The sequence below is a fragment of the Protopterus annectens genome, chromosome 5.part0 (assembly GCF_019279795.1).
Source record: "Protopterus annectens isolate FY-2018-M chromosome 5.part0, PAN1.0, whole genome shotgun sequence".
Taxonomy (NCBI): Eukaryota; Metazoa; Chordata; order Ceratodontiformes; family Protopteridae; genus Protopterus; species Protopterus annectens.
In genome coordinates, this window is record NC_056735.1 from 855,157,954 (window position 1) to 855,185,748 (window position 27,795).

The 27,795-nt window shown below is 38.5% G+C and overlaps 1 protein-coding gene across 3 annotated transcripts in view; it reads right to left on the minus strand.

Moving 5' to 3' along the window:
• Positions 1 to 27,795, minus strand: part of HEPHL1 (hephaestin like 1) — a 571,952-nt gene that overhangs the window by 204,628 nt on the left and 339,529 nt on the right. For 2 of the 3 annotated variants that reach the window (XM_044072648.1, XM_044072649.1), the window contains exon 18: positions 15,906 to 16,068. In XM_044072648.1, coding sequence (XP_043928583.1) covers positions 15,906 to 16,068 — 163 coding nt within the window. Of the gene's footprint in view, positions 1 to 829; positions 1,973 to 15,905; positions 16,069 to 27,795 lie in introns of those variants that run through there. The other variant, XM_044072650.1, reaches the window with a different exon arrangement.

Below are 27,795 nucleotides of genomic sequence, written 5' to 3' on the forward strand. Positions count from 1 at the left end.
CAAAATCATACAACACCTTTGATATGTTGGAGTATTTAGGATAATTTATCAGCTGCTATGGCAGGCTTTCTACTGGGAATACTAATTATAGCTTTCAATATCTTATTCATGATAAACTACTTAACGATAGGTTTCGATGTCTAAATACTATTTGACAAAATACAGGAGTTAAAATAGTAAGTGAGTTGTGCTGCTTTTCACATCCAGCTATTAGACAAGAAACAATGGTGCACAACCTGCCCATGTGGATTAATGATCTTCACTTGGCAGAATGTTACATAGCACATATTTGTTTTGTACCTGCCCACTTTGCTAAAGGAAACTGCTGTTGTACAATCATGTTTTATAACAGTCAAGATCTGTTTACTGAAAACTCTTGAAAGACAATTAAAAAAATATCTAGTCATGACTTAAGTGAAAGAGATATGCTGACTTAGAAAAACTGAAACACTTTGATGTTTAAAGCAGTTGCAGGACAAGGATGTATGCAGAACTGAATTTGACATGCACTGTTATACTGAACCAGGCAGGTTCATCTCCAGGACATTTGTGCATAACACAATAAGATAGCAGTTGACAACATACACTGCATGGGATTATTACAGCATCATATTAGCATGCATAGCACTGGAATTAATACAAACACACACACACACACACACACACACACACACACACACACACACACACACACACACACACACACACACACACACACACACACACACACACACACACAATGTTCAAGGATATGGTAGTGCTGAGAAATGTCATCCATTTTTGTGGCATATTTGTTAAGTGAAGCATGCATTACATGACCATAAGGCAATTTAGAACACTAAATTTATTTATTTAGTAAACTTGTAGAGAAAGAGGTTAGGTCAGACCCTTTAAAGGCCTGGAGTGAGCTACTAGAATTGCACATTAAATAAAAAAAAATGACAATAACAAAAAGGCATTTATACAATGATCACAAACAGTTTTCATCGCACTGACGATCAAAGCCAAACAAGTGAAGCAAGCAAGATATCAAACAAATGTAAATAATCAAAGCGTGGTCTGCATTAATATACAATAAGCTGCCAGTTAAATTATGCAACAAATAAACTATCACAATGTTACAGTGAAATGACATGTAGTTGCATTGTGTAGTACAACCATGATGCATGACCATTTTAGAGCACCAATTCTAAGATATGTTGACCACAGAGTAGATTAAATGAAAGTGGGAGTGACTTAAGACTTCAGATGATATGCAGATGTGCAATAATATACAACTGTGTACACAATCTAAGACAGAGACTATTCCACCATGAATAGTCTATTCAAAAGCAAACCTAGAGCTACATATTTTTTCGTTTTCTATATAACCTACCATGCAGCTCAGAAAGCTTGCCTTCATGGGATTTTCTGTTTATGTGTTGGGGGGGTAAATTTAATAGCTTTTTGTTTGTGCTATGAAAGAGCAAGGTGCTACAATAGATATGTTGTAAACCACCTTATATAACATGGAAAAGTTCACTAATGAAGATGTAGAAATGTACCTAATGCACGTTGATCATTGACTGACACTATTAAATTGTTGTTGTGAAGTATATTTTTATGGGTGCACACATTCACGTGAAAATTTAAATTTATGACATGGACGTTTTGTGTCATGTATTTATGTATGCGACCTCTGGTTTTCCTTGCATTTAGTTTATAAATTAATCTGTACCACAGTACACATATCTTTATTGTCACACAGCATGGTAGTATTATCAATAGAACAAAAAGCAGCAACATTAGTGTACATAACATAGACATGACAAAAACAAGCAAAGATGACAAAACAGTGATGCGTGAGTTGATTTACTATTGCTTCAATAAATAGATCTGACTTCCTTTGTGAAATAATAATTTTTAAGTCATGGATGAACATTTCTGGATAAGTCACATGCATAGTGAAAAGGATGGATGATGCATTATCTCCCTGAAAAACATAAAAAAAGAATATGATTTTCGTATTATCCTACAAGATCTATTAGGATGAAAACTATGCATGTATGGTTTGTACAGTTTTATTCTTGATCTGCTTTTGTTCCATTGAATTTTAATGGTGTATCTGAAAGCATGGTCTAACAATAATAATAATAATATAACAATAATGTAGTATTTTTTGGTGTTTACAAAACTCTTTATGATCTAGGGCTCTTAAAGCTCTTTCTAACTATTGATGTTACATTGTGTCCAAGTGTTAAAAGAAAAAAAAAATGTATCAGAAACATGCTTGCCTATTTGCTCTCCAAAAACCCTTTATCGGTTCCAACACATGTAATAAAACTTCCCCAGACTCCTCGCTAGCAGAAACAACTCTGCTCATCAGTATGAAAAGGTCACATATCTTGCAAATATTGATTTCTTGATTGATGTACTCAGAGGAAAAATGACTTGTAGGAAAAGGTATAAAAAAACGAATCCATTTAATTTAAACGTAATCTACACTCTAATGTTTATGCCTAGGTTCTCTCCCTCGTTGTCCACAAATATTCTCCTTCTCTGGTTATTCACTCAGAAGAGCTAATAAACAGATTAATCATTCTAGCTTATTTATGTATCCAAAGCAAGTTTTACCCACAGCTCAAAGACTGGTCTATATTTTTACCACCTATAATGGAAAATAAAGCTTATGCAGTTCTTCCTTGGATATCTTCTACATGACCATTATCACCTTCTATCTCAGTAAATTCTCCATCCCCAACTTTCAATGTATTTTGCTCACTCCTGTGAGATGTTATAATATAATATAACAATGTAGCAATGTTTCCTGTATGTGTGAGATATCTTTTAAAAAGTGAAATTCTGTGATGTCTAGTTTTAACATTTCACATTTTTGCAATAGTTTTGCTGTATGCCAGGTTGCTGTTTGGAGGTCCTGAACGCAAGATCTATGAAAATAGTCTTCCTGATTTAATATAAATTGCATTACAGAAAATGTGGTCCTGATTGTTTAGTGTGTGATGAGAAAGGGATATCACTTTACTACATTTGTCTAGGTAGCTTTTAGAGCCAAATCTAGTAAGCTGCATTTTTAAACACTTGCAAAGAGATTTGAATAGTCTTTTTTCAGTAAAGTAAAGCATGTTGAACCCGACACAGGGAGGCTGTTTTTTCATACCCCAACAGTGTATGAAAAATAGACAAAGTCAATCAGTGCATCTTCTGGAAATGTCAAAGTTATTTTTTGCTTTTTCAAACTTTTAATTCTAACAATTGCATTATTTTCAATAAACTTATTTCAGAAGGTACTTGACATAAACCATATCACTATGTTTTATATAAACAGAAATGACATTAGGGCCATGTCATAAATTATCTTGTTTTGTCTCCTACAACTAACCATCAGCTTGGTCCAGGTTAGGTTAGACATGATACAACATCTCTCCATCTATTTATTTGCAGTTTTCCCTTTATCCAGTTGGATGCCATGAGGAGATGAGGCCTGACCTGGAAATCTGCTGACATAATGATCATGGGATCATAGGATCATCGGAAGTTACTAGGCTATTGGCCCTGAGGCCTTTATAAGCCTAGCCAAGAGTTTAGCCCATGCTTAAACAAGTCAACACCCAAAGTTTCTGTCCAACAGGGATACAGGTGGAATCCCAGGGGTTTATTTTCTGTTTCCCATCCAGTTATCCAGGTTGTGCTTAAAAAGGGATAATGAGGTACTCTGCTTAACTTGGAGTGGGAGTCTAATCCACAGATGGGGGAGTCTCTGGGACACAAATCTGTCCTACCTGCAAGTCCAATTGATGTCACAGATGAGGTTGAGGTCGTGTGTGTGGGTTACTTGAGTGGAGCTTGACTTGTGGATATGCAGCCGTCCCATCAGAGGTCACCTTTGAGGAGTCTGTATGAAACTGAGTAGAGGGACAGGGCTTTTAGCTTATATATGTAGGGTAGATGTTTGAGGCCCTGGATTCTCCTGGTGAGGGACCTCTTTGGTCTGTTCAGCTGCTGCATGTGGTTTGAGAGGTACATACAGAAGGGGGTGTTGTACTCAATAATTGGTCTTATAAGGGAAGCATACAGGGATGTTATAACCTCCTTGTCCCTGGATGAGATACCCTTACTTATGAGGTGGGCCATGTAGAAAGCTTTCCTTACAACTGAAGCAACATGGTCGTGAAAAGTCAGGTTGCTATCAACCTGGGTGCCCAAATTTCTTACGACTGATTGTGTGCTTAGGACATTGTTATTAATGTGATAATATGTGGGGACGTCACTCTCCCCAATGGGGACGATGATGCATTTTTTTGGCATTCAGCTTGAGCGCATGATTCTGACACCAGTCATTGTTTGGGTGAGACCCTCTTGGAGGAAGTCTACATCACTTGGGGAACTGATGACCACACCCAGCTTGCAGTAATCTGCAAACTTGGTCAGCCATAGCCCACTGGTTTTGGCCTGCATCTCAGAGAAGTATATCCTGAATGGAAGTAAATCTGGATGGGATGCCAGTCAATTACAATACACACAAACACACATTTACAAATGAGCTGCACACACAGTTAAAGTTAATCTGAGCATTGCCACTTTAATTGCCATGTCTTCGGCATGTGGGATGAAACTCGAAGCTCAAGACAAACACCACATGGACACATAGAGAATGTGCAAACTCTACAGAGAAGTCACACCAATGAGCAATTAAACCAGAAAAGCAAACACTGTATGGCAGCATCACTAAGTTCTGTACAGTGCTTCCCATTATATAACATAAACTGTATAATGTCAGATACAGGAAAGCTGATCAGAAAAATCTGAGGTAGGAAAATAAGTAATTTTTCAGAAAATGGAAAGAAATAATTGTTTGAATGCTGTGGATGACTGTACTGACTACATTATATGGCAAGCTCTAAGGTGAGGCTTTACCACGAGTAAACTTAATTTGACCTATGCCTTTTCATCCTTCTTTCTGTATCGATTTTTTGAAGTTAAACTTGCCAGAGTTACTGAAAGCATATGAAAAGCATGACAGTAGACATGTAGTATAGGTGTAATATGATAAATACTGAGCATGCAGTGGAACACACTTTCTTTACAGCCTGTGAACCATACCTAGACAAAAAGCACAGAATCCCTGAACCCACTTTTTAGCTTCCTATTAACCCATAAACAGGTAATCTTGTGTCACGGGTATACTTCTTGAATAGTAATAACATCTGGCCTGCAGCTTAGTGGTACACCAGCAAATCATTTGAAGAACAGCTTAGCTGCAGATTAAACACGGACTATTCCTTATAAATAGGGCTTTGAAAGCATGCAAGTGAACAGAAAGAGAGATGCTAACTCACACAGAGACTTCATTAAAACATAGCTGCTTCAACGCTTGCAGTACATTTCTATAAAAGAGGCAGCTGTGTTTAAATATTGTTTGGTATGGTACGGTTTTGTATGGTTAAAAAGTGTCTTTGGGATAGTCTACATCACCTAGGACACAAATAAATACATAAAAAAGCTGCATCTAACAGCCAAATAGAAATTGGTATGTGACACTGACAAAAATGTGATTACATTTCTGTTGGAGGAACTTTTTTTTACATCAGAATATTTTAATTTGTAACATTTACAGAATGGTTTCAAGGGAAGCCCATTTTCTCTATAAAACAATAACTCAGAAGTGGGTAGTATGAGTGAATAACACAGCTTCTAGATATAATACACCCGGCCCACCAGACTGGGCCGTAATACTAAGAACTTTAAGAATCGATAGGTCTGTTTATCAGATCAGTGTTCTTGCTTAGTATGGTACATGAAACTCATTGATAAAGATAATTTCAACCAGACAAAATTTCCAAATATGATTTCATTGTCAAATCAGGCTGCTAGAATGGCACAGATTTTTGACACATGTATACTGTTTCATCTGCTTCTAATTTTCAGGTCACCACTGCAGCAAGGTACTAAAATTGTCCATGATACCAATCTCTTTTCCACTCCATTTTTGCTTAACGGAGATCTCCATATGCATAGAAATGTTATATTCTTTTTGCCAGTCAAAGACAAGGTGCTTATGTTGATGAACTACTTGAGACTTATTCACACAAGTAGTTTTTGCTATTTGTCTTTTAGCCTGGCTGTAACGGAATCAAAACAGACTATTATGATTATTACATTTCTTTGTTATCAAATAATTAAACATCCACTGTCTGCTGACATTATTATTATAGTACACATGCCACTAGGGCCATGACACACATACAACCAGAATATTATTTATTTGGTTTATTTTACATTTTGTTTCTCATACTGTTCAACTTAAATACATCCATCTTGAGTGGATGGCCAGAAAGAAAAGCACCAAAAATATTTTGCACTATACATGGAGCAATTCCAGACTGTCTCATTTATTTAATATTAATTTAGTGGTGCTTTATCATATATCTTGGGAAAAGACTAAACAGAATCACTCACTCATTCATTCATTCTTTGATTACTCTCTTTATCCAGTTTAAGGTCTCAGATGAACCATTGCCTACCTGGTACCCAGTTGGACTAATACCCTTGGCAGGGTGCCAATCCATTGTATGATGCACACATACTCATTCACACACAGCAACACAGGCACAGACACACACAGACAGACAGACAGGCACACACACACACACACACACACACACACACACACACACACACACACACACACACATGCACACACGCACGCACGTACACACACACACACACACACACACACACACACACACACACACACACACATTTGGGTGTCACTTAGCTGATCGAATGGTGCAGTCATTGTATAGAAAAAAGCTGGCACATGCTCCCATACCTCTCAACTGTACAGATTTTCGCAGAATGTCCAGATTTTTACCTCATATGTGTGGTCCATTTTTCATAAAATTGTGGCTTTCTATCAAATCACTGGCAAGTATTTGAAGATTTAAGTCAGAAAATAATAACGGATGTTTGAGTTTCAGATTTCATACCTTTCAGAAAATTCATGCTAATGCACAACCTGTAATTCTATCTACTTTCTAAGTTTGTAAGAGCAATACCAGAGTCCCTCACCATTCAACCCAATACAATATTCATTAGGGATCTCAACTACCCCTCTATAGACTGGGAATCCTGCACCACTTCTAATGCACAAACCCAGCAATTGCTAAACGTTAATTGGTCAATTCTCCTACCAGGGGTACAAACATCCTTGATCTTGTGCTCACTAACATGGGGGAGGGCAATGTTCCTCACCCAATGTAATATCTTTGGTCATCAGATCTGACCATAAGGCAGTATTACTTGAAATAAAAACTAAATCCAGGGATACAGCAAAAGCAAAAACCTTTAGGAACTATTCAAATGCTAACTTCTTTCTATTTAGCAACACCTTGGCTAAATTCCAAGCACCCCCAAACCCAGTAAACACCAAAAAATTCACTGAGCTATTTACAAAATCTTTTTACAGCCATATTTATAGCTGTATAGAGAGAGCTGTGCCCACTCGTACTAAGAATAAGACAAAATCAAATGACAAGCCATCCTTCTGGAATCACACTATCAATTGGTTGCACAACAAAAGAAAAAAAAAACTTGGTCAAGTGTAGGAGGAACAAACCATTTATACTAAAAGCCCCCTGGCCAATCTAAACAGGCAGCTAAGAGGGTTAATTAATATGTCAAAGGCTACATTTGAAGAAAAAATAGCTTCTCAGGCAAAGGACAACCACAAAGCTTTCTATAGCTATGTCTGTAATCTCAGAGGAAATACACAACAATGCACATAACCTATTGTAAATGGCATCACCCACACTGAACTGGAGGCTATTGCCAACCTTTTGGCTGACAGGTTCAGCTCAAATTTCTCCACCCACTCACCCGATAGTCTGAAGGAAATAAAACATAACACAATCTCCCCCAACTATTACTACAGAACAGGTTATTAATGCACTTTCCAAGGCCAAAAACACTGCATTGATGGGCCCCAATAACATCCCAGGATGTTTTATAAATAGCATGAAACATGACCCCTCTGGTCCACTTGAATCACTTTTCAACTGGAGCCTTCAGTCAGGTTTTGTGCCCCGCACAAAGGAGGTCCAGCCACTGATCTGGATAACTACAAGCTCATAAGTCTCATCAGCCTCATATGTAAGGCCATGGAAAGAATCATCATGGACATGAGGACTTAAGTAACTTGAAATCACTGGATCCATCACAGTTTAGCTATGTTAAGGGAAGGTCATGCCTATTAAATCTGGTGTACTTTTTTGAGAGGTTCACCAAAGCACTGGATGAAGTTAAGGCTGTGCACACAGCTTCCCTCGACCTGGCCAAGGCTTTTGATACAATACTCCACTCAGGCATTTCAAATAAGCTTACTAATTTATGTATAAACCCTTTCAACTCCCACTGGATAGCCAACCGACTCACTGATAGGACCCAGGAGAGCAAAATAGGTGAGGCCACCCTCCACCAAGAGGTCAGTCACTAGCTGAGTCCCCCAGGGCTTGGTACTAGTCCCACTCCTTTTTGGAATCTATTTCTCTGAAATGGAAGTAAATGCTAAAGGCTTATGGCTTACTAAGTTTGAAGATTATTGCAAACTGTGGGTTATCATCAACTCCCCTGCAGACACTAGCATTCTTCAGGAAGGTCTATATTTCACTAATAAATGATGCCAAAGTCAGAATCTTAAACTCAGTGCTAAGAAATGCATAATTGTACCCTTTGGGAAATCAACCATCCCTGCTAATTACCATGTTGATAATGCATCCCTATGAGTTGACCCAGTGGTCAGGGATATGGGTATGCATGTAGACAGTAGCCTTACCTTCGACCAATACATGGCCACAGTGGTGAGGAAATCCTTTATGTTCCACAAATTATACGTAAGGGCATTACATTTAGGTTCAAAGAGGTCATTATCCTACTGTACTCTGCCCTTATCAGACCAATTATAGAGTACAATGCTACCTTTGGCATGTACCTGACTAGGAGTATGCAACAAACAGAGTGACCTCAGATGTTCCTTACAAAAAGAATACAAGGTGTAACAAACCTGCCTTATGCAGACTGCCTTAAAGCCCTTTCCCTCTACTTAGTCTCCTATAGATTGGTGAGGGCTGATCTATGACTGGTTTACAAGGCATCCACAAACCCCACACTTATGAATCTCCTACATATTTGTAAGTTAAAGAATACCAGAAATACAAGGTCTAAGGACCTGGGTTTTGTCTGTGACATTAACAGAACATGCTGGAGAGACAGATATGTGTTCCAGAGACTGCACCTCCTATGGTATAGGCTTCCCATCCATGTCTAGCTGAGTTTGTCTATAACCCAGTTTAAGCACAACCTAGACAAGTGGATGGGGAATAGGAAATTTACACTAGGCCTGGCACCCATGTCCCTTATGGATAGAGGTAGCTTATAAATGCCTGGTCCTCAATGTCCTATTTAGATGCAGGACATCATTATTCTTTCAGGAAAACTTGGCTAGGCTTAGAAAGGCCCTTGAGTCATTAGCCTAGTAACAGTCTATGAATCTATGAATATTTAAAAATTGACCCAATTTTTGGGCCTTTGATCCCCCATTATTTATGGCTTTGTTCAGTTCCTGCTCTAAGAGGTGTACAGGTATGACCACAGCTGATCGAATATTACTGGCTTGGTTTCTGTGCATAATAGTAAACAGCATGGATTGGGACATTTTCCCTTTCCTCACTGCAGAGTGATCTTGTAGTTGGTATATATTATTAACAGGGGTTGCAGGGAACTTGCCCTCACCCCCTGCAAAAAATATTGTTTTTTTTTAAGTTTTTTTTTTGTCGACCAGTTTTTGTCGATCTTCTGCATTTTGATTATATGAATATACAAGCAAGTGCCATATACTCCACATTTGGCATGCACATGTACTGACAATTTGGAGGATCACCGATTCATTAATGGCATGCCTTTGGAATGTGAGAGGAAACCAGAGCACTCAGCAAAATGCACAACAATATACAGAAGATATGCAAACTCTGTACATAACATGTTCAGTTGAAAACCAAACTAAAGAACTTGGAGCTGTGAGACTGCCACTCTAACTACAGCCATAGGAGTCTAAACTGGCAATGCCCACAGTCACTCATTTAAATAAATCCAGTTTAACTAGCTGATATCCGGATTCCCTCTTTTGGTTATTCTCCTTGTATCTGGTAAAACACTGCTTTTTCATCTACAGTCATCAGTAATGTTATCCTCTGCTTCTTTTCATGAATTTTTAATTATTGTCACCAGAAATACTGCTGTTTTCCATTCCAGTCTAGAATAATGTCGATGTGGGTTGCACCATGCACCTTTGCACTGCTTAGCTTTAGTGTTTGATCCTTTTGAAGCCTTACTTCTGTGAATGAACAGGAACCGACAGCACCTTTCTGGTTCAGTTATGCTGATTAGAAACGCCAGCCACCATTTTCTTCCTTTTAAAATAACGAGCACGAGGAATGGTTTTATTGTCCATGTTGTGAATGTTCTGACTTCCCCTAATCTGTAATATTTTCTTGAACATCATTGCTTCTTTGTTACCTTCATTGCTCTGTTAAGAATCTATAGACATTCGGATCTTTTCTCATTTGAATTAGAAAAACTGTCAGTCTGAGCATTTGCTCTTCTGACTGCCTAACCTATGTTCTTCACTTTTAACTGGTAATGAGCACCATTCTAACCCATTTGTGTTTGTTTATACCTTTTGAATTCCATTCATGTTTCTCCTTACCTTCAATGGCATCTCTTTTATTATTTCCTTTTTGATAGCTATTTGTTTCATATCAAGGACTATTTTTTTGAAGGCATACATTTTGTAGCCTAATCATTCACACCATATCTTACTGACGTGCTCTCCTAGTCTTTAAAGCTTAGTCACATAAAGTGTAAATGCGATGACTCAATCCTAAGTTGATTGTGAATTGTACTGTTTAGTGTTTTCTAACTCTGGGAAAGTTGCCACTTGTATATTTAAAATGTTTTTTCCCTTGTTTAGAAAATCCTTGGTTACGAAATGGTGCTACTTGTCAAATGTTATACCCATTAAGAATACGGCATTAAGAATAATATTCCTGTTGTCAGTTTTAACAAAAGCCTAGGTGCTTTAATTACTATCTGGCACATCATTTCCCAGAACTAATGCCTCCCCCTTCTCTTGCATCTCATTGACATCTGCCATAATGTTGCCCATTTTCTCCCCCTCAAAATAAGATCCATATGCAACCTCTGTGCTAAGATTTACCATTGCAGTAATGAGGTGTAACTGATAAGACCTCTTTTCTTTTCTTCTACACATTTTGTTTGGGGTCCTTTTATTTTTTCCCTGTTTTGCAGTTCTACTCCTAATTATCTTTTCATTAACATCTCTCAATCAAGTATACTGTTTCGCGGCCACCGACTTTCAGTAAGCTATCCCACTGCCCCAGATAGCAGAAAGGTTGCAAAAGAAACAGTTCTTTAAATAAAATGCTTTCTAGTAGCAAGAGAAAGATTCAAGATGTGATAACTGTATGGGAAGTCCCAGCGACAGCCTCAGTCGATAAAAATCTGGCATTGCACATGGCTTAACTGCACAAAGGACAAAATTAATTTTTGCCCTTGTAAAAAGGAGGGACATAAAATAATGTTCTGTATCCAACATTCTATACATACTCAAATTTCCAAACCTTGAAGCTTAAATAGAGAGCTGGCCTTGGTCTGCAGCAGGTGTTATGCTAGCACCAGATAATACTGCTTACCTTTCCCAGAAAAGAACTGCTACCAAACAGGATTCACACTTTTATTTAGGCTAGTATTCTGGTGCCTAGATCTTTTCCCAAACAGGGTGCACTGGTGCTGCATGCAGAAACATTACCTGGTATTCCAGAAACTCATCTTTATGCCTTTCCTATTCCTCCCATAATCTGTGTGCCTGGTGTGTGTGTGTCAAACTGCATCACTTTTCTCATTATTGCAATTTACATAAGTATGCCTCTGTGTCACTGTGGAAAAGATTTCTGTTGTGTCACTTCAACTAATTTCATGTCCCTTAAAATAAGAGAACTCCTTGCATAACCTGATTAACCAACATGACTGTATTCAGCATACTTCAGGTCAACAAACTACTAGACAAGACGTAAACCCCTCGTTGGTAATATCAGACCATAAACTAATCACACTGGACATCCACATCCCGACCCCACCCCCAGCCAAGGAAACCACTGTGAAAAAATTCTCAAAAGCAAACTTCACACTTCTCAAGACCAAGGCGGAAAGCTTCAAAGCCCCCGAGCTAATGGAAAATGCTGCCCAAACCGCAGAATCCTTTACAAATGCATTCTATGAGCACCTACAGGAATGCATGGATCGAGCCATCCCAAGTAAAATGAAGACTCACTCCTCCAAAAACAGGAGACCAGTTTGATGGACCCCAGCCATAAATAAGCTATACAACAGAAGGAGGAAACTATTACATGATAGAGCAAAATCCCAAAAAGGGAAGGCATCCCTGATCAGTACTAGCAAGAAACTACAATACCTCATAAAATCATCAAAGGCCAGCTTCGAAAGAAAAATTGCCAAAGACTCTAAAGATAATCATAAGGCCTTCTTTAGCTACATCAAGAATCTAGGTGGCAACTCTCAGATCTGCTCTGAGCTGGTGCAAAATGGCAAAAAATACACTAAACCCACTGACATTGCCAACATCCAGGTGGACAGGTTCAGTGCAAGCTTTACCCCCCCTTCCTCCCAAAAGGGCTAGTGACTATCCCAGAAGAATGTAGTCTCCCAGACATCACAGACACACAGGTGGAAACAGCCTTCTCCAAAGCAAAAAACACAGTATCAGTGGGACTGGATGGTGTCCCGGCTGCGCCTTACATGAGCTCCAAAAAAAAACTGAACCCTCACATAAAGTCACTGTTCAGACTCAGCCTTACTACAGGATATGTACCCAAAGAATGGCGTACAGCAACAGTTATCCTGCTCCACAAAGCTGGCGCCACAACGGACCCTGGGAACTATCGCCCTATAAGCCTGACTAGCCTGGTCTGCAAAGCTATGGAGCGCATCATCATGGATCTCATAAACAAAGACATTGGGAACCTCCAGACACTGGACCCTACTCAATTCAGCTTTGTTAAAGGCAGATCTTGCCTCTTAAACCTAGTTGACTTCTTTGAAAAAGTTACCAAGGCCATAGATGAGGGAAAGGTAGTCCACACAGCCTACCTGGACCACACAAAGGCCTTTGACACAATACCCCACTCTGGCATTATAAATAAGCTTACCAGCTTGAATATCAACCCCTATGTCATGAGATGGGTTGCAAACTGGCTCAGGTATAGAACCCACATGGTCAGAGTTGCAGGTGCCATGTCTGACTCCAAACCGGTTACAAGTGGCGTCCCACAGGGCTCAGTCCTGGGATGTCTCCTGTTCGGTATATACTTCTCTGAGGTACAGGCAAGCACAGGAGGACTGTGGCTGACCAAGTTCGCAGATGATTGAAAACTGGGTGCCATAATTGACTCTCTGGTTGACACAAGCATCATCCAGAAGGGTCTTACAGAGACGGATACCTGGTGTCAGAACCATGGCCTCAAGCTAAATGCCAAAAAGTGCATAGTCATTCCCTTTGGGAAAAACAATGTGCCCACAAACTACCACACAGGTGGTAATCCGCTAAGTACGGAAGATGTAATTAGGGATCTGGGGACCCAAGTAGATAGTAACCTCTCCTTTGATAATCACATTGCCAAAGTGGTTAGAAAAACCTTCTATACAGCCCACATAATCATGAAAGGGTTCACATCTAGATCAAGAGAAGTCATTGTGCCCCTCTACTCATCACTCATCAGGCCCATAATTGAGTACAATGCCCCATTTGGGATGTACCTTACCCGACACCTGCAACAGCTAGAGAGACCCCAAAAGTATCTCACCAAGAGGATCATGGGCCTCAAACAGATGCCCTATGCAGTTCAGCTAAAGAAACTCCAGCTCTATTCAGTTGCTTACCGCCTACTCAGAGGTGATCTCTGCCTGATGTACAAGGCTATGTCTAACCCAGAATTAATGGACATGCTCCACCTCAAGAAAACCAAATCCCTTAGAGTTACACATTCCAGGGATTTAAACCTCAGCACAACAATAAATAGGACATACTGGAGGGATAGATGCATATCCCAGAGGCTTCCCTTGCTCTGTAATAGAATCCCAATCCATGTTAGGCAGAGCCCCTCACTGACCCTCTTCAAAAGAAATCTTGATGAGTGGATGGGAAATCATAAATTTACACCTGGGATCACCTCTATGACCCTGCTGGACAGAGGCTCAGGAATCTAATCTAAAAGGGAGGCAAAAGCCAACACATTCTGGCTAGGCTTATAAATGCCCTAGGGCAGATAGCCTAGTACCTACCTATGAACCTATGACAATGATGTGGCTGCATTCAGCAGAGGGATAATAAAACTCTGACTGTGACCCAGATGACCCGTCTTTGAGTAGCAGCATGGGTATGAAAGGGGCCAGGTGGGGGATGATGGTAGAGAGTGATGGACACTAGCCTATGGGGGAGGGAGGCAGATTATGCTCACTGCATTAGCAGCATCAGGAGACTTGTGAGGTCCAAAACTGTATACTGCTTGGCTATGAGGTTGTGCATGTACAGAATCATCTCCTTTCACACTGGAAAAAGCTTAATAGTGGATGCCATTGAGAGGCTTGTGTGTTTTTTGCTGTTTTATTGTTCTATTTTTGATTAAACTTGGATTTATTTGTTTCTTCAACCATTGTTGTAATGTTATAAGTACATCTGGCTCTGGATTTATTTACATGAATTATCATTTGGTTCTTTTCACCTCCTGAAGGCAGCCATAGGAAAACTTGCAAGGTGGCTGCATGGTGGTGAGGTTAGGACACACTCCATGGCAGTAGTATTACGCTGCACAAGCCTTCTTGGTCTCACTAGCCAGAACAAGGGTCATGTTTAGCCAGGGTGAGGCCAAGGTGGGTCCAGTACTGCCAGTGAATGATAACAGGAGCAGGTAGTTACTGATGGTAAGCCAGGGGAAGATAAAAAAAATAGGCTCCAGAGATACTAGACTACAAACTTATTTTGCCTTAGCAGCATACTTTACAAGTGCAAGACACCTGGACAAATCCAAACCTAATGGGGGATAAGATGACACAAAATCAGGGTCAGATTTTAAATGTCGCTCTTATAAAGTTATAAAGTTACTAGAATTTTCAGATTTTGCATTTGCATGTATTTTCACAAGGATATGAGGTATGAAACTCAAATGTCTGTCATTATTTAGTGACTTCAACCCCCAAAGATCTGTCAAATAAACACACATTTTTATGAGGAATAGTCACAAAATGTGAGACAAATTCTGGACATTCTGCAAAAATCTGGAAATATGAGTCATATGCCTAGCAGTACTATAGACTTTTCTGAGATATCCTATCCCCAGATCTTACTGGTTGATTTTTACTTCAGCATAAACATAAGCCATTTTACTTAGCTCTTGTCAATTGTATTTATTCAACAAATATCTAGTCTGTGAGACTGGAAGTCAAAATACTCAAAGAGTAGATGCCTTTAGTATGACAAAGACACACGTATCCCCCTGTGATATGCCCATGAGAGCCTATCATTCATACCTACTATCACATATGCCTTAAAGCCTTTTTCCAAATCATTTTCAGCATTTCAAATGTTCAGATCTATAAAAACATTAATTTTACATTTCTGCATATGATTTCTGTATTGCTGAAGCTTAAGACTGTGGCACATGTCTTGACAATTAATACATACTTACTGTATTAAAAAATAAAATCACAATTCACTTTTCATTGTATATACTTTTAATACTTTTAAAACGTTTTAATACCTGTTTTGTTGAAGATAGTGAAGGTTGTCTCCATCCCAGCTAGCACATGCTCATCTACATGACAATGAAATATCCATGTCCCAGGATTTTCAGCAATCATTTCCACTGTTTCGAATATGCCGGGTATTAGGTCATAAACGTCACCTCTATGGCTTTTATCTGTCTGGAACAATGAAAAGAAAATATTTTTTTATTTTTTTGTTATTTATTTAAGTCAATATTCCTCCTGCTCCCTCTCATTCCCTGTTCTTTCTTTCAGTTACCTTGTTCTCTCTTATCCTACTTTTACTGTTCCCAATTCTTATTACCACCATTTTCTGTCCACATAGCATGGCGTGGCAAGATTCTGAGGGCCACAACCAAAAAATTAATTGGATGGGAACCACTGAGAAAATGTATCGACTAAATAAACAAATAAATAACTTTCCAAACAAGTTTTAACACAATAGTGTTTCTTTAGGTATAAAACAATCTGACATCACTAACTTAATACTTAATTGTCTAACTTTGTTCTTAAAAAAATATAGAACTAGTTATCTCTTTATATCAAGTTTTTCTTCTTATTTCAGCTTCAGCACTGGTTTTATACTAAAATAACTGTGAGTACAGATGGAACATTTGCTCTCAATAATATTATCCAGCTATACTCATAATATTTTGCATTCTTTTTTATGTCCCTACCTCTCAAACGTTTATCAATACATTTAGGAGAGCAAATGTAAACTTATATATATATATATATATATATATATATATATATATATATATATATATATATATAATTAGTGCAATGCTGATGCTTGCATAATGTATTTATATGTTACTTTAATTTCCTATGGGATTTACCAACAAAAACACTGAGCAGATCTTACATTTACCCATACAAACAATATTTTGTGGCTCACAGTCAGCATAATGCTTAAAATAAAACTAATTTCTATTTACAGGATGTATAAAACACTATGGTGGCAGCCAAAAAAAAATACAATTACTAGAAAATGGAAATCAAAATCTAAACCAACTATACTAAAAGTAGTGAATATAGTAACAGAGATAAAACAACTGGAGCTGGACATCTTCAGAAAAGGGTAGGAGCAAACTACATAGGAAGAAATGAGAATTGTGGGAACTATACATACAGGGGAGGAATGAGGTTTAAAAGAAGGCAGGACTTAAATGAGCTATGTAATGTCTGACTGAAAATGATTGGGTAGATTATAAGTGATGTATAATATTTGCAGCTGGGAGTGTGGCAGTATGGTTTATGATATAAAATGCTAAAATCTAGGATTATGTCGGTGTGGTTTGTTTTCATTTATATAATCTGTCACTATGTTTTAATTTTATATTATGTTCTATAGCTGTAACTATGTCTATAATTTTTAAATGCTATGTTTCTCCAACTGTATTATGTCTGTAACATTTTAATGTGGAGCTTTTCTCCCCGGGTCTCCACTGAAAATGGACCTGCATCCAGTCGGACTCTCCCGGTGAACATATGTAAATAAATAAATAAATAAATAAAAATGTATGACTGCATTTGTCATAACTGATGGTTTCTTGTTTAAAAATGCAGGAATGGAATAATTTATGTAATGTTGTTTAGGTTATATGACATATAGCTATATTTGTGAAGTATAAAGACTGCGGTGGTGGTGCTGTGGTAGCGTTGTCGCCTCACAGTAAGATGTTGTCCTGTTCAATTCTCAACTAGAGCATCTTCTGTGTGGAGACATGCGTGAATGGGTGTACCTTTGTTGAAGGTTGTGCGTCAGGGCTGGCAACTCGGCACGTAAAAATCTACTGCCAATCATTAGCGGATCGGAGTTCTGCTGTGGCGACCCCTAACTGGGAAAAGCCGAAAGACACAACAACAACAACAACAATGTTTGTAAACATGACTTTGTTAATTCAGTTTGATTACTTTTACATAAATGTATACTTGCCTATGTCACAAGTAATAATTTAATAAAGGTGTTAAAAAAATACTTGCCTACTTGTATACCAGTGTTGTTATCTCATTCTGTCTCCACACACACACACACACACACACACACATACACACACACACACACACACACACACACACACACACACACACACACACACACACACTCACACACACACACACATATCGTGTGTGTGTGTGTGTGTGTGTGTGTGTGTGTGTGTGTGTGTGTGTGTGTATATATATGTATATATATATATATATATATATATGTATATATATATATATATATATATATATGTATATATATATATATATGCATATAAATACACACACACATTTATATTAATTTACAAAAAACTACATTTTGTACATGGGAACATCCTATTATCTCTTATTCATTCTAATGAATTTAAAACACTTCTACTCTTTATGGCAAACTTGTTTGATTTAAGTTAGCTAACCACTTATAAGAGAACAAGGGTTTTCCAGGTATTTTTACACTTATTTCTTCAATGCTTTTTAAAATATGCCACTGCCTATATATTATATCTTGTATGCTTTTAGTTCATCTAGAAAATATTAATGTTCTCCTAATGGTTTAATTATTAAATGCACAATACAATTTGAATTCATACCATTGAACACTGACTTATTTCTAGTATGACACATTTAAATTATTTGTTTATTCTCATTCACCTTATACTATATTAATCCCTATCAAAAAAAGATCTAGCTATTTCATCCAACTGTGTATATAACTTAGGTTTCATTTGTATAAAATTTAGATGCTTGAGGCACCTTTCGTTTTCTGATATTACTGAATATAAATGTAGGCAGCAAATATGTATTAATTCGGTTTTCCAAATATTGCAATATTTATACTCCCATCTTTTATTTTCTCTAAAGACATATATATAGATTTTTTTCAGTTATCTGAAATATCCATTTTAAACTTTTAAAACCCTTGTACCATTCCACAATGAAAAATATCATCTACAAATCTTTTAATCAATAAATTCTTCTCTAAAAAAGGGCTTACGTGGTTGAAAACATTCATCCTCCCACATGACAATAACTATATATATATATATATATATATATATATATATATATATATATATATATTCACAACTGGAGTACCCATGGCAACAGATCATACTAGATAAAAATACTAACATTCAGTGGTATGAAGTCAGAGCAGACTGGTGCATTTAATAATGAAACCAATCCTTGCAGTTGGATCAATGCCACTCAACCTCTTAGAGCAATAAATCTGGACAAAGCCTAAAATAATGGGGGGGACAGAGGCCTAAACATAGGGGCAGATATTAAATATTGTTCTTATAAACTTAGAATGTTGCTAGAATAAGAAGATTTGTGTTAGCATGTGTTTTTTGAAGGATATAATGTTTAAAACTTAAATATTTGGCATTATTTAGTGATTTCAATCCTTGATGATTTTCTAGAAAACCATAAATGTTATGAGGAAAAGACCAAAAATATGGGGCAAAAATTTGGACATTCTCTGAAAATCTGGACAGTTGAGAGGATGTCTGCCTCTCTCTCTCATTCCTTGGCTTCTCTTGGGATTTACAGGCAGACTGTGCATTCTCCCTGAGAGTCATACATAGGTTTCTCTCTCTCATTCCTTGGCTTCTCTTGGGATTTACAGGCAGACTGTGCATTCTCCCTGAGAGTCATACATAGGTTTCTCTCTCTCTCTCATTCCTTGGCTTCTCTTGGGATTTACAGGCAGACTGTGCATTCTCCCTGAGAGTCATACATAGGTTTCTCTCTCTCTCATTCCTTGGCTTCTCTTGGGATTTACAGGCAGACTGTGCATTCTCCCTGAGAGTCATACATAGGTTTCTCTCTCTCTCTCATTCCTTGGCTTCTCTGGGGATTTACAGGCAGACTGTGCATTCTCCCTGAGAGTCATACATAGGTTTCTCTCTCTCTCATTCCTTGGCTTCTCTTGGGATTTACAGGCAGACTGTGCATTCTCCCTGAGAGTCATACATAGGTTTCTCTCTCTCTCATTCCTTGGCTTCTCTTGGGATTTACAGGCAGACTGTGCATTCTCCCTGAGAGTCATACATAGGTTTCTCTCTCTCTCTCTCTCATTCCTTGGCTTCTCTTGGGATTTACAGGCAGACTGTGCATTCTCCCTGAGAGTCATACATAGGTTTCTCTCTCTCTCTCATTCCTTGGCTTCTCTGGGGATTTACAGGCAGACTGTGCATTCTCCCTGAGAGTCATACATAGGTTTCTCTCTCTCTCTCATTCCTTGGCTTCTCTTGGGATTTACAGGCAGACTGTGCATTCTCCCTGAGAGTCATACATAGGTTTCTCTCTCTCTCTCTCATTCCTTGGCTTCTCTGGGGACTTACAGGCAGACTGTGCATTCTCCCTGAGAGTCATACATAGGTTTCTCTCTCTCTCATTCCTTGGCTTCTCTGGGGATTTACAGGCAGACTGTGCATTCTCCCTGAGAGTCATACATAGGTTTCTCTCTCTCTCTCATTCCTTGGCTTCTCTTGGGATTTACAGGCAGACTGTGCATTCTCCCTGAGAGTCATACATAGGTTTCTCTCTCTCTCTCATTCCTTGGCTTCTCTTGGGATTTACAGGCAGACTGTGCATTCTCGCTGAGAGTCATACATAGGTTTCTCTCTCTCTCTCATTCCTTGGCTTCTCTTGGGATTTACAGGCAGACTGTGCATTCTCCCTGAGAGTCATACATAGGTTTCTCTCTCTCTCTCATTCCTTGGCTTCTCTTGGGATTTACAGGCAGACTGTGCATTCTCCCTGAGAGTCATACATAGGTTTCTCTCTCTCTCTCATTCCTTGGCTTCTCTGGGGATTTACAGGCAGACTGTGCATTCTCCCTGAGAGTCATACATAGGTTTCTCTCTCTCTCTCTCTCTCTCTCTCTCTCTCTCTCTCATTCCTTGGCTTCTCTGGGGATTTACAGGCAGACTGTGCATTCTCCCTGAGAGTCATACATAGGTTTCTCTCTCTCTCTCTCATTCCTTGGCTTCTCTTGGGATTTACAGGCAGACTGTGCATTCTCCCTGAGAGTCATACATAGGTTTATCCTTGCCATTCTTCTCTTTACTTGGTGGCTGTTCTATAGCTTGAGCTTTTAACTGAAATTAGGTTATTCAAGTCACAGTATGGGCTCATCCCTCACCGCCATAGAGCTAGTAAAAAATATGTATTAATTACTTACACACAGACAGACACATGCACACACGCACACACATGCACACACACACACACACACACACACACACACACACACACACACACACACACACACACACACACACACACACACACACACACACACACACACACACACACACACACACACACACACACACACACACACACACACACACACACACACACACACACACACACACACACACACACACACACACACACATATTAGGGTATGTGTGTGTTTGTATGTGTCAAAGGAAACATACTCTAAAATTCTGATCACTGCAATAGGAATGTCAGGTATTTGGACAGTGAACTTGAAAAACACTGTACACATATTTCATGTGATGTGTGATGCACAGTTCAGCTGAATTTAGTTAATTTTATTGTGTTGCATTACATCGACTTTTATGATCATCTGTGTGTGTGTTTTAATGTGTTTTATGGTTGTGTGTGTGTGTGTGTGTGTGTGTGTGTGTGTGTGTGTGTGTGTGTGTGTGTGTGTGTGTGTGTGTGTGTGTGTGTGTGTGTGTGTGTGTGTGTGTGTGTGTGTGTGTGTGTGTGTGTGTGTGTGTGTGTGTGTGTGTGTGTGTGTGTGTGTGTGTGTGTGTGTGTGTGTGTGTGTGTGTGTGTGTGTGTGCGAGTGTGTCATGTGTGTGTGTGTGTGTGTGTGTGTGTGTGTGTGTGTGTGCGTGTATGTGTGTGTGTGTATGTGTGCGCATGTGTGTGTGTGTGCACACACATGTGTGTGTGTGTGTGTGTGTGTGTGTGTGTGTGTGTGTGTTGTGTGTGTGTGTGTGTGTGTGTGTGTGTGTGTGTGTGTGTGTGTGTGTGTGTGTGTGTGTGCATATGTGTGTGTAATTAAGTTATTAATACATATTTTGTTCTAGCTCTAGGTCTTCAAACATCTTTTTTTTTTCTAATTTAATACCTCTAGTTAAGGGGGAAATTGCATGCCAGCTTTAACTGAATGTTATTTATATATTAACAAAAATAAATAAATTTAAATAAAGTAAATAATAGGGGGTAGAACATCATTATTAATTTTATTTAAAGTACATAAGGGTTATATTATTATGACAGCTACTAAGTAAGGCAGGACTGATATTTCTTTTACTTTTTAATACATAGCAGCACATGATTGGACTATATTTTTTTAATAAATTAATATGTAAAGAATTGTTTGTCTTTTGTCATTGGTGGGGGGGGGGGGGGCACACCAGCAGAGTCAAGATAATAATTTTCTGAATTTTTGATATGCCGAGCCCAAAAGTTTCGCCATCACTAATTTAAGTACTACTAATACAAATCGTTTGGCATTTTATATGTTACTTTTCCACCATGCAATGAATTTATATGTAACATGCTTTCATAATTTTATTTCAGGGTGCTTTAGAAACAATAATGTCTAACTTGCCCAAAGCTCCATATACACCAGAGACTTAGGGATAAAACATACTGAAAACTTGTTTTTCTGGAACATCAAATAGAAAAAGTACTATGCAAGAATACCACAGGATGCATGAAGATAACAGGAAAAAAAACCCAGCAAGGGGTACTACATAGCCATTGAATGAAAAGAGTGATATGAGTGCAACTGCATTCTTAAAAAGGCAAGAGAGAGACAGAGAGAGAGAGAGAGAGAGAGAGAGAGAGAGAGAGAGAGAAAAGAGAATATCTTTTTCTAAGTAACAGATAACATGCCAGTGTATATAATGGTTATATAATGGGTGTGGTACTATATATTATATACCACAGTGTAATAAGTCTGTCAAAGAAAAGTTATATGGCACTTGCCACAGAGGATTAAGATTGTGAGCTGTAATTCCTGTCGTACAGGGTTTGATTTCCTCAGCTCTCATTTGCCTCCCATGTGACCTTGAGCAAATCGATAAACCTGACAGTGTTTGGGGAAATGGCAATTTGGGCTAGGATCCTAAAGGGTCCTCTGAACTTCAAACCTCATAACTACCTATGAACTTATATGTGATTGCTGCAATGGCTCACATTAGTAAGGCACTATGATGTTTCTTTGTTTGTTTGTGTCTTTCGGCTTTTCCTGGTTAGGGGTCTCCACAGCAGAACTCCGGTCCGCTAATGATTGGCAGTAGATTTTTTTACGTACTGGCTTGCCGGGCGTAACGCACAACCTTCAACAAAGGAACGCCCATTCACGCATGTCGCTACACAGAAGACGCTCTAACTGAGAATCGAACAGGCAATGTCTAACTGTGAGGTGACAACTAGGCACTACGATGTAAAAGAGCTAATTGCAGCTCGACAAAAAAAGAGTAAAAGTAAATTATTGCATGAGAAAAGGACTATTTGATAATACAAAATTAGAGCCCGTTTGCAGTGAATGAATTAGCAAGGGAAAGGAAGGCAGTTAGAAAGAGAAATGAAACTGAGAAATAAGAAGGGATACTTGGGGAATAATTAAAATGAGCAAACAATTCAAGGTATTAAATAAGTCATAGACTTGTTTGTTGCACTGTTTTTTTTTCAGGTAATGGTCTCATACCAACAGTATGGAACAGGTTGAATAAACATCACCAAAACTGTTTTAGTATATGAGGGTGCATAGTACTATGGGTTAGAAGAAAATAAAACAATAATACACTGTGAATAGAATGATTGCTTAGTTTTAGATGCATAGAAATGGCTGAACCATAAATATTTATCATTTGGATCTTGATAAAACTGCATTCTTGCTATAAAGTTTTATATTATATGTTATATATTATTTTGGGAAACAAATATCTATTTTAGTTCTGATATTATGCCAGCATATTACAGACACAATTCTAATACTTAGTGAGTGCCTGTCATAACATACATTGCTCACACTGAAGTCAATGTAGGTGTACAGATGATACCCATCAGTACAGGACTATTTCCTTAAAATGTTTGCTATTTTCCTGCAACATTCATTGTAAAATGTTATGATATTCAATGATAAACATAATTCAATTTTTGATCTTAAGTGCAAAACACTTGAGCACAATCATATTCATCTTACGTTTGTCAGTTGAAATGTGTCTGTATTGGGAAATGCTAGTAGGCCTGCTGCTGCAGAAAACAAAATATCACTTTCACAGGTAGTATATATGCTATTTGCATGTAGTGGAATTCCACTTCAGCAGAGATATGTTCTGAGTATATATTGTTTTTCTTATGCCGAATCAAAGTCTTATGCACATTCTTTTCATAAAACCGTTATTCTGGAGGTTTACAAACTATCAAAACTACTTCCTGGAGAGATCTGCAAAGGGAGAAAATATTTCAAACAACTTTGCACATTTAAAAATGCGTTAAGTATGAGAGTGCAGCAGGCTCACCCACCAGACTAAATTAATGAGTGAGGTGTACTTTTGATATTTGTGTGTGTGTGTGTGTGTGTGTGTGTGTGTGTGTGTGTGTGTGTGTGTGTGTGTGTGTGTGTGTGTGTGTGTGTGTGTGTGTGTGTGTGTGTGTGTGTGTGATACCATGGGAGAGAAGATAATGTAAATATGACGGCAGTATTTTTTACCTTAGTTTCTTAGTTTGGACTGTAACATATTTGCAAGCTTTGTGAAACCTGCAATGTAAACTGAACTGTAAGATCTCTTAACAGTTACAGGAGAACTCCATTTTTTTTAGGTAATAAAGAGAAAAAAATATGTGTAAAACGTGGAACCTTTGATGGAAAGTGTAGTAATCATGTAGTGCAATGTAAGTGATGTTCCAAACTCAAGAATGAATTAATAATTGCCTGTAACCACTGGAGAAGCCATGAAACTAGCAGATAGGAAAATCCTCAGCTAAGATATGTAGAATAGCCAGGTGCAAGCAGTTACCAGCAATGTGAAATCTTGTGTTAATTTCCAAATGCTGTTCTTTTTCTTCTTATAAAGAAAAAATAATTCTTTGTGGAACAAATAATGAAATAAAATGTTTTGCACTAAAAAAAAAAGTCTACTGAATCAGGCCTGCTCTCTGGAGTTTGCAAGGGTGAACATCTGTTTAAGCTGCTCTTCTGCATTATGCCTGCTTAGTCTTCAGGTAACTTAGCTCAATTAAGGCTAGAGTATACGCTGAATTAGATTCAGTCAGGTAATTTAGTCAATATTAGTTTGACAGAATTCTGTCCATGTAATTAATTATTTTTCTTATCCTCTCTGCAAATGTATATACCTCACAAACAACTGCAAATTGTACTCACAGCGGCCCCTAGCAAAAGACTTCCTCTACGAGTTCTTTTGACGTTCATTCGCTTCCCCTCTCTCACTTCAGCATTTCACACAGAGTTTAAGATTCAGATTTACTCGATTCTACTTACAAATCCCTCCCAACCCTCTAAATGCTAAGAACTGCCTCATCCAGGGATATATATGTTTTAGTTCTTGAATTAGCTTTCATATACTTATTCAATACTTCTAAGCGCTAACATTTAGGAATATACTGTCATTTGATACACTGACTCAGGCACCTACAATATATTGCACTCCAGTAAGATGCACGGGCCAGTTTTTTTTTTTTTTGTTTGTTTTAATTTTCCTCTGCATATACTGTTGCTATCATTGTTATAACAAGCTCTCCTAGAGCTAGGTTGCTGTTGCATGATATCCGAACCTCAGCATACTGAGGTTACCTGTAGTAGGTTCACCATGGACAGTATAATATTTCACCAGAAAGGTGGTGTTGTCTCATTGTCATCTGTTATATTCGATTTATGTGACATGCTTTCTTTGTTAGCAGCCATTATACCTAGAAAACTAACCAGGCACACAACTAGACAAGGAGTAAAAAGCACCAATCATGATAAAGATGCAAATCATGTATACCAGGCACACAACTAGACAATGAGTAAAAAGCACCAATCATGATAAAGATGCAAATCATGTATACCAGGCACACAACTAGACAATGAGTAAAAAGCACCAATCATGATAAAGATGCAAATCATGTATGCACCACTGTTCTAGTAACTGTCATTAAGTGTCAGATGTTGAATTGCACTTGGATTGCATCAGTTGCTGTAGTGTCCATAGCTTTTTATATGGGAAATACAAAAAGTATTTATTGTTGTTTACTCAGGGCTCTAGCACCTCAAGATGAAGAGAAAATATGTGGAGATGAAGAAAAATGGCAGTGCCTCACAACAGCATGTATGAGGACTACAGAACAGATATGCAGTTGAGCCAGGTATGGAAATAACGTACATAAAGAAAGCTGGTGGTAGAATGCAGAAGTTCAGGAAGTCATGAAAAGAAAGATGGAGTGCAGGAAATAGTGGGATATAAAAAAGACGAACCAGACTAGGAAGGAATACTGGTTGGCTAACAAAGAAGCTAAGAAAGGAGTTGCAGTAGCAGAGAACAAGGCGTCAGAGGCACTTTACCATTTTCTAGCAAGTAAGTCAGTAGATGGTACAAAGAATCTGTATTAGGTTGCATGGCAAAGACAGAAAGATAAAGAAGATAGTCAGGCACCCTTAATAAGGGATGTCAGCAACCACCTGATAACCAGTCCACAAGACATCAAAAGCAGATGGAATGAGTACTTCCAGCAGCTGCTGGATGAAGAAAATTACACAGAAGCTTTACTGCCCCAGTCACAGCCTATGTTGAGAGAAAAGGGGGAACCCACCCAAGGAGAAGTAAGACAGCACTAAAGAAAATGAAGTCAAGTCACAGCGCAGCTGCTAAAAATGCTGGGTGAGATAGTGGAGAAATGGCTCCTGAGGGTACTCATAGCAGTGTGGAGAGAAAGCATATCCCAGATGGCTGGGGAATAGGCATACTAGTGCCAGTGTTCAAGAACAAAGGGGGCATGCACAACTGTGGGTAGTACAGAGGTATCAAACTTCTGTCACATTGCGTAAACATCACGGAGAAGGTAACTGATAAAAGAATACGCACATTAGTAGAGGCGAGAAGTTAGATGGGTGATGAAAAGTTTGGATTCGGATTAGGATGCAGAAAAACTGAACCCATGTTTGCAATGAAACAGATAGTTGAGAATAAGCTACAGTTGAGGCAAGAGTTTGACTGGGCATTCTTAAACTTGGAGAAAGCATATGATTTGGGCAGTCCTGGGGTGGTGCAGACTCCCAGAAACATTGGTAGAATTGGTGCAAGCTATGTACAAGGACCCAATGACTCAAGTACAACTAGTGTTCACTCTCAGAGAGGGGCTCCCAGTGTGAGTGGATGTGCACCACAGTTCATCTCTGAGCCCACTGTTGTTCATTCTGGTGCTAGACTATACCAGCAAACAGGTCAGAGAGGACTGAACAATAAAGTTGCTGTATGCAGATGATTTGGCATTACCAGCAGACTCTGAGCAAGAACTTTGGGAGGGTGGCTAAATGGCTAAGGTGTTTGTCTTACAAACACAAGGTGCAGGGTTTGAGTCTCACAATGGATAACTGGCTTAAAATGGCTTGCAAGGACAGTTATCTTAATACTAAACTATGAACCTATGAACTTCAGCTCAGAAGGATAGTGGAATGGAATGTAAAACTGAAGGCACATGGAATGAAACTGAGTACAGATAAGACAGATGTAATGGCAGTAAATGGTGGAGGTCAGAATAAGCTGAGAATTGAGATAGAAGGGAAAATACTGGAACAGGTTAACAGCTTCAAGTACCTGGGAGGGGTCATTGAGGAGAAGGGAAGTCTGAATGAGGAGGTCAAAGCTGAAATCACACGGGCTGCAGGCAGCTGGC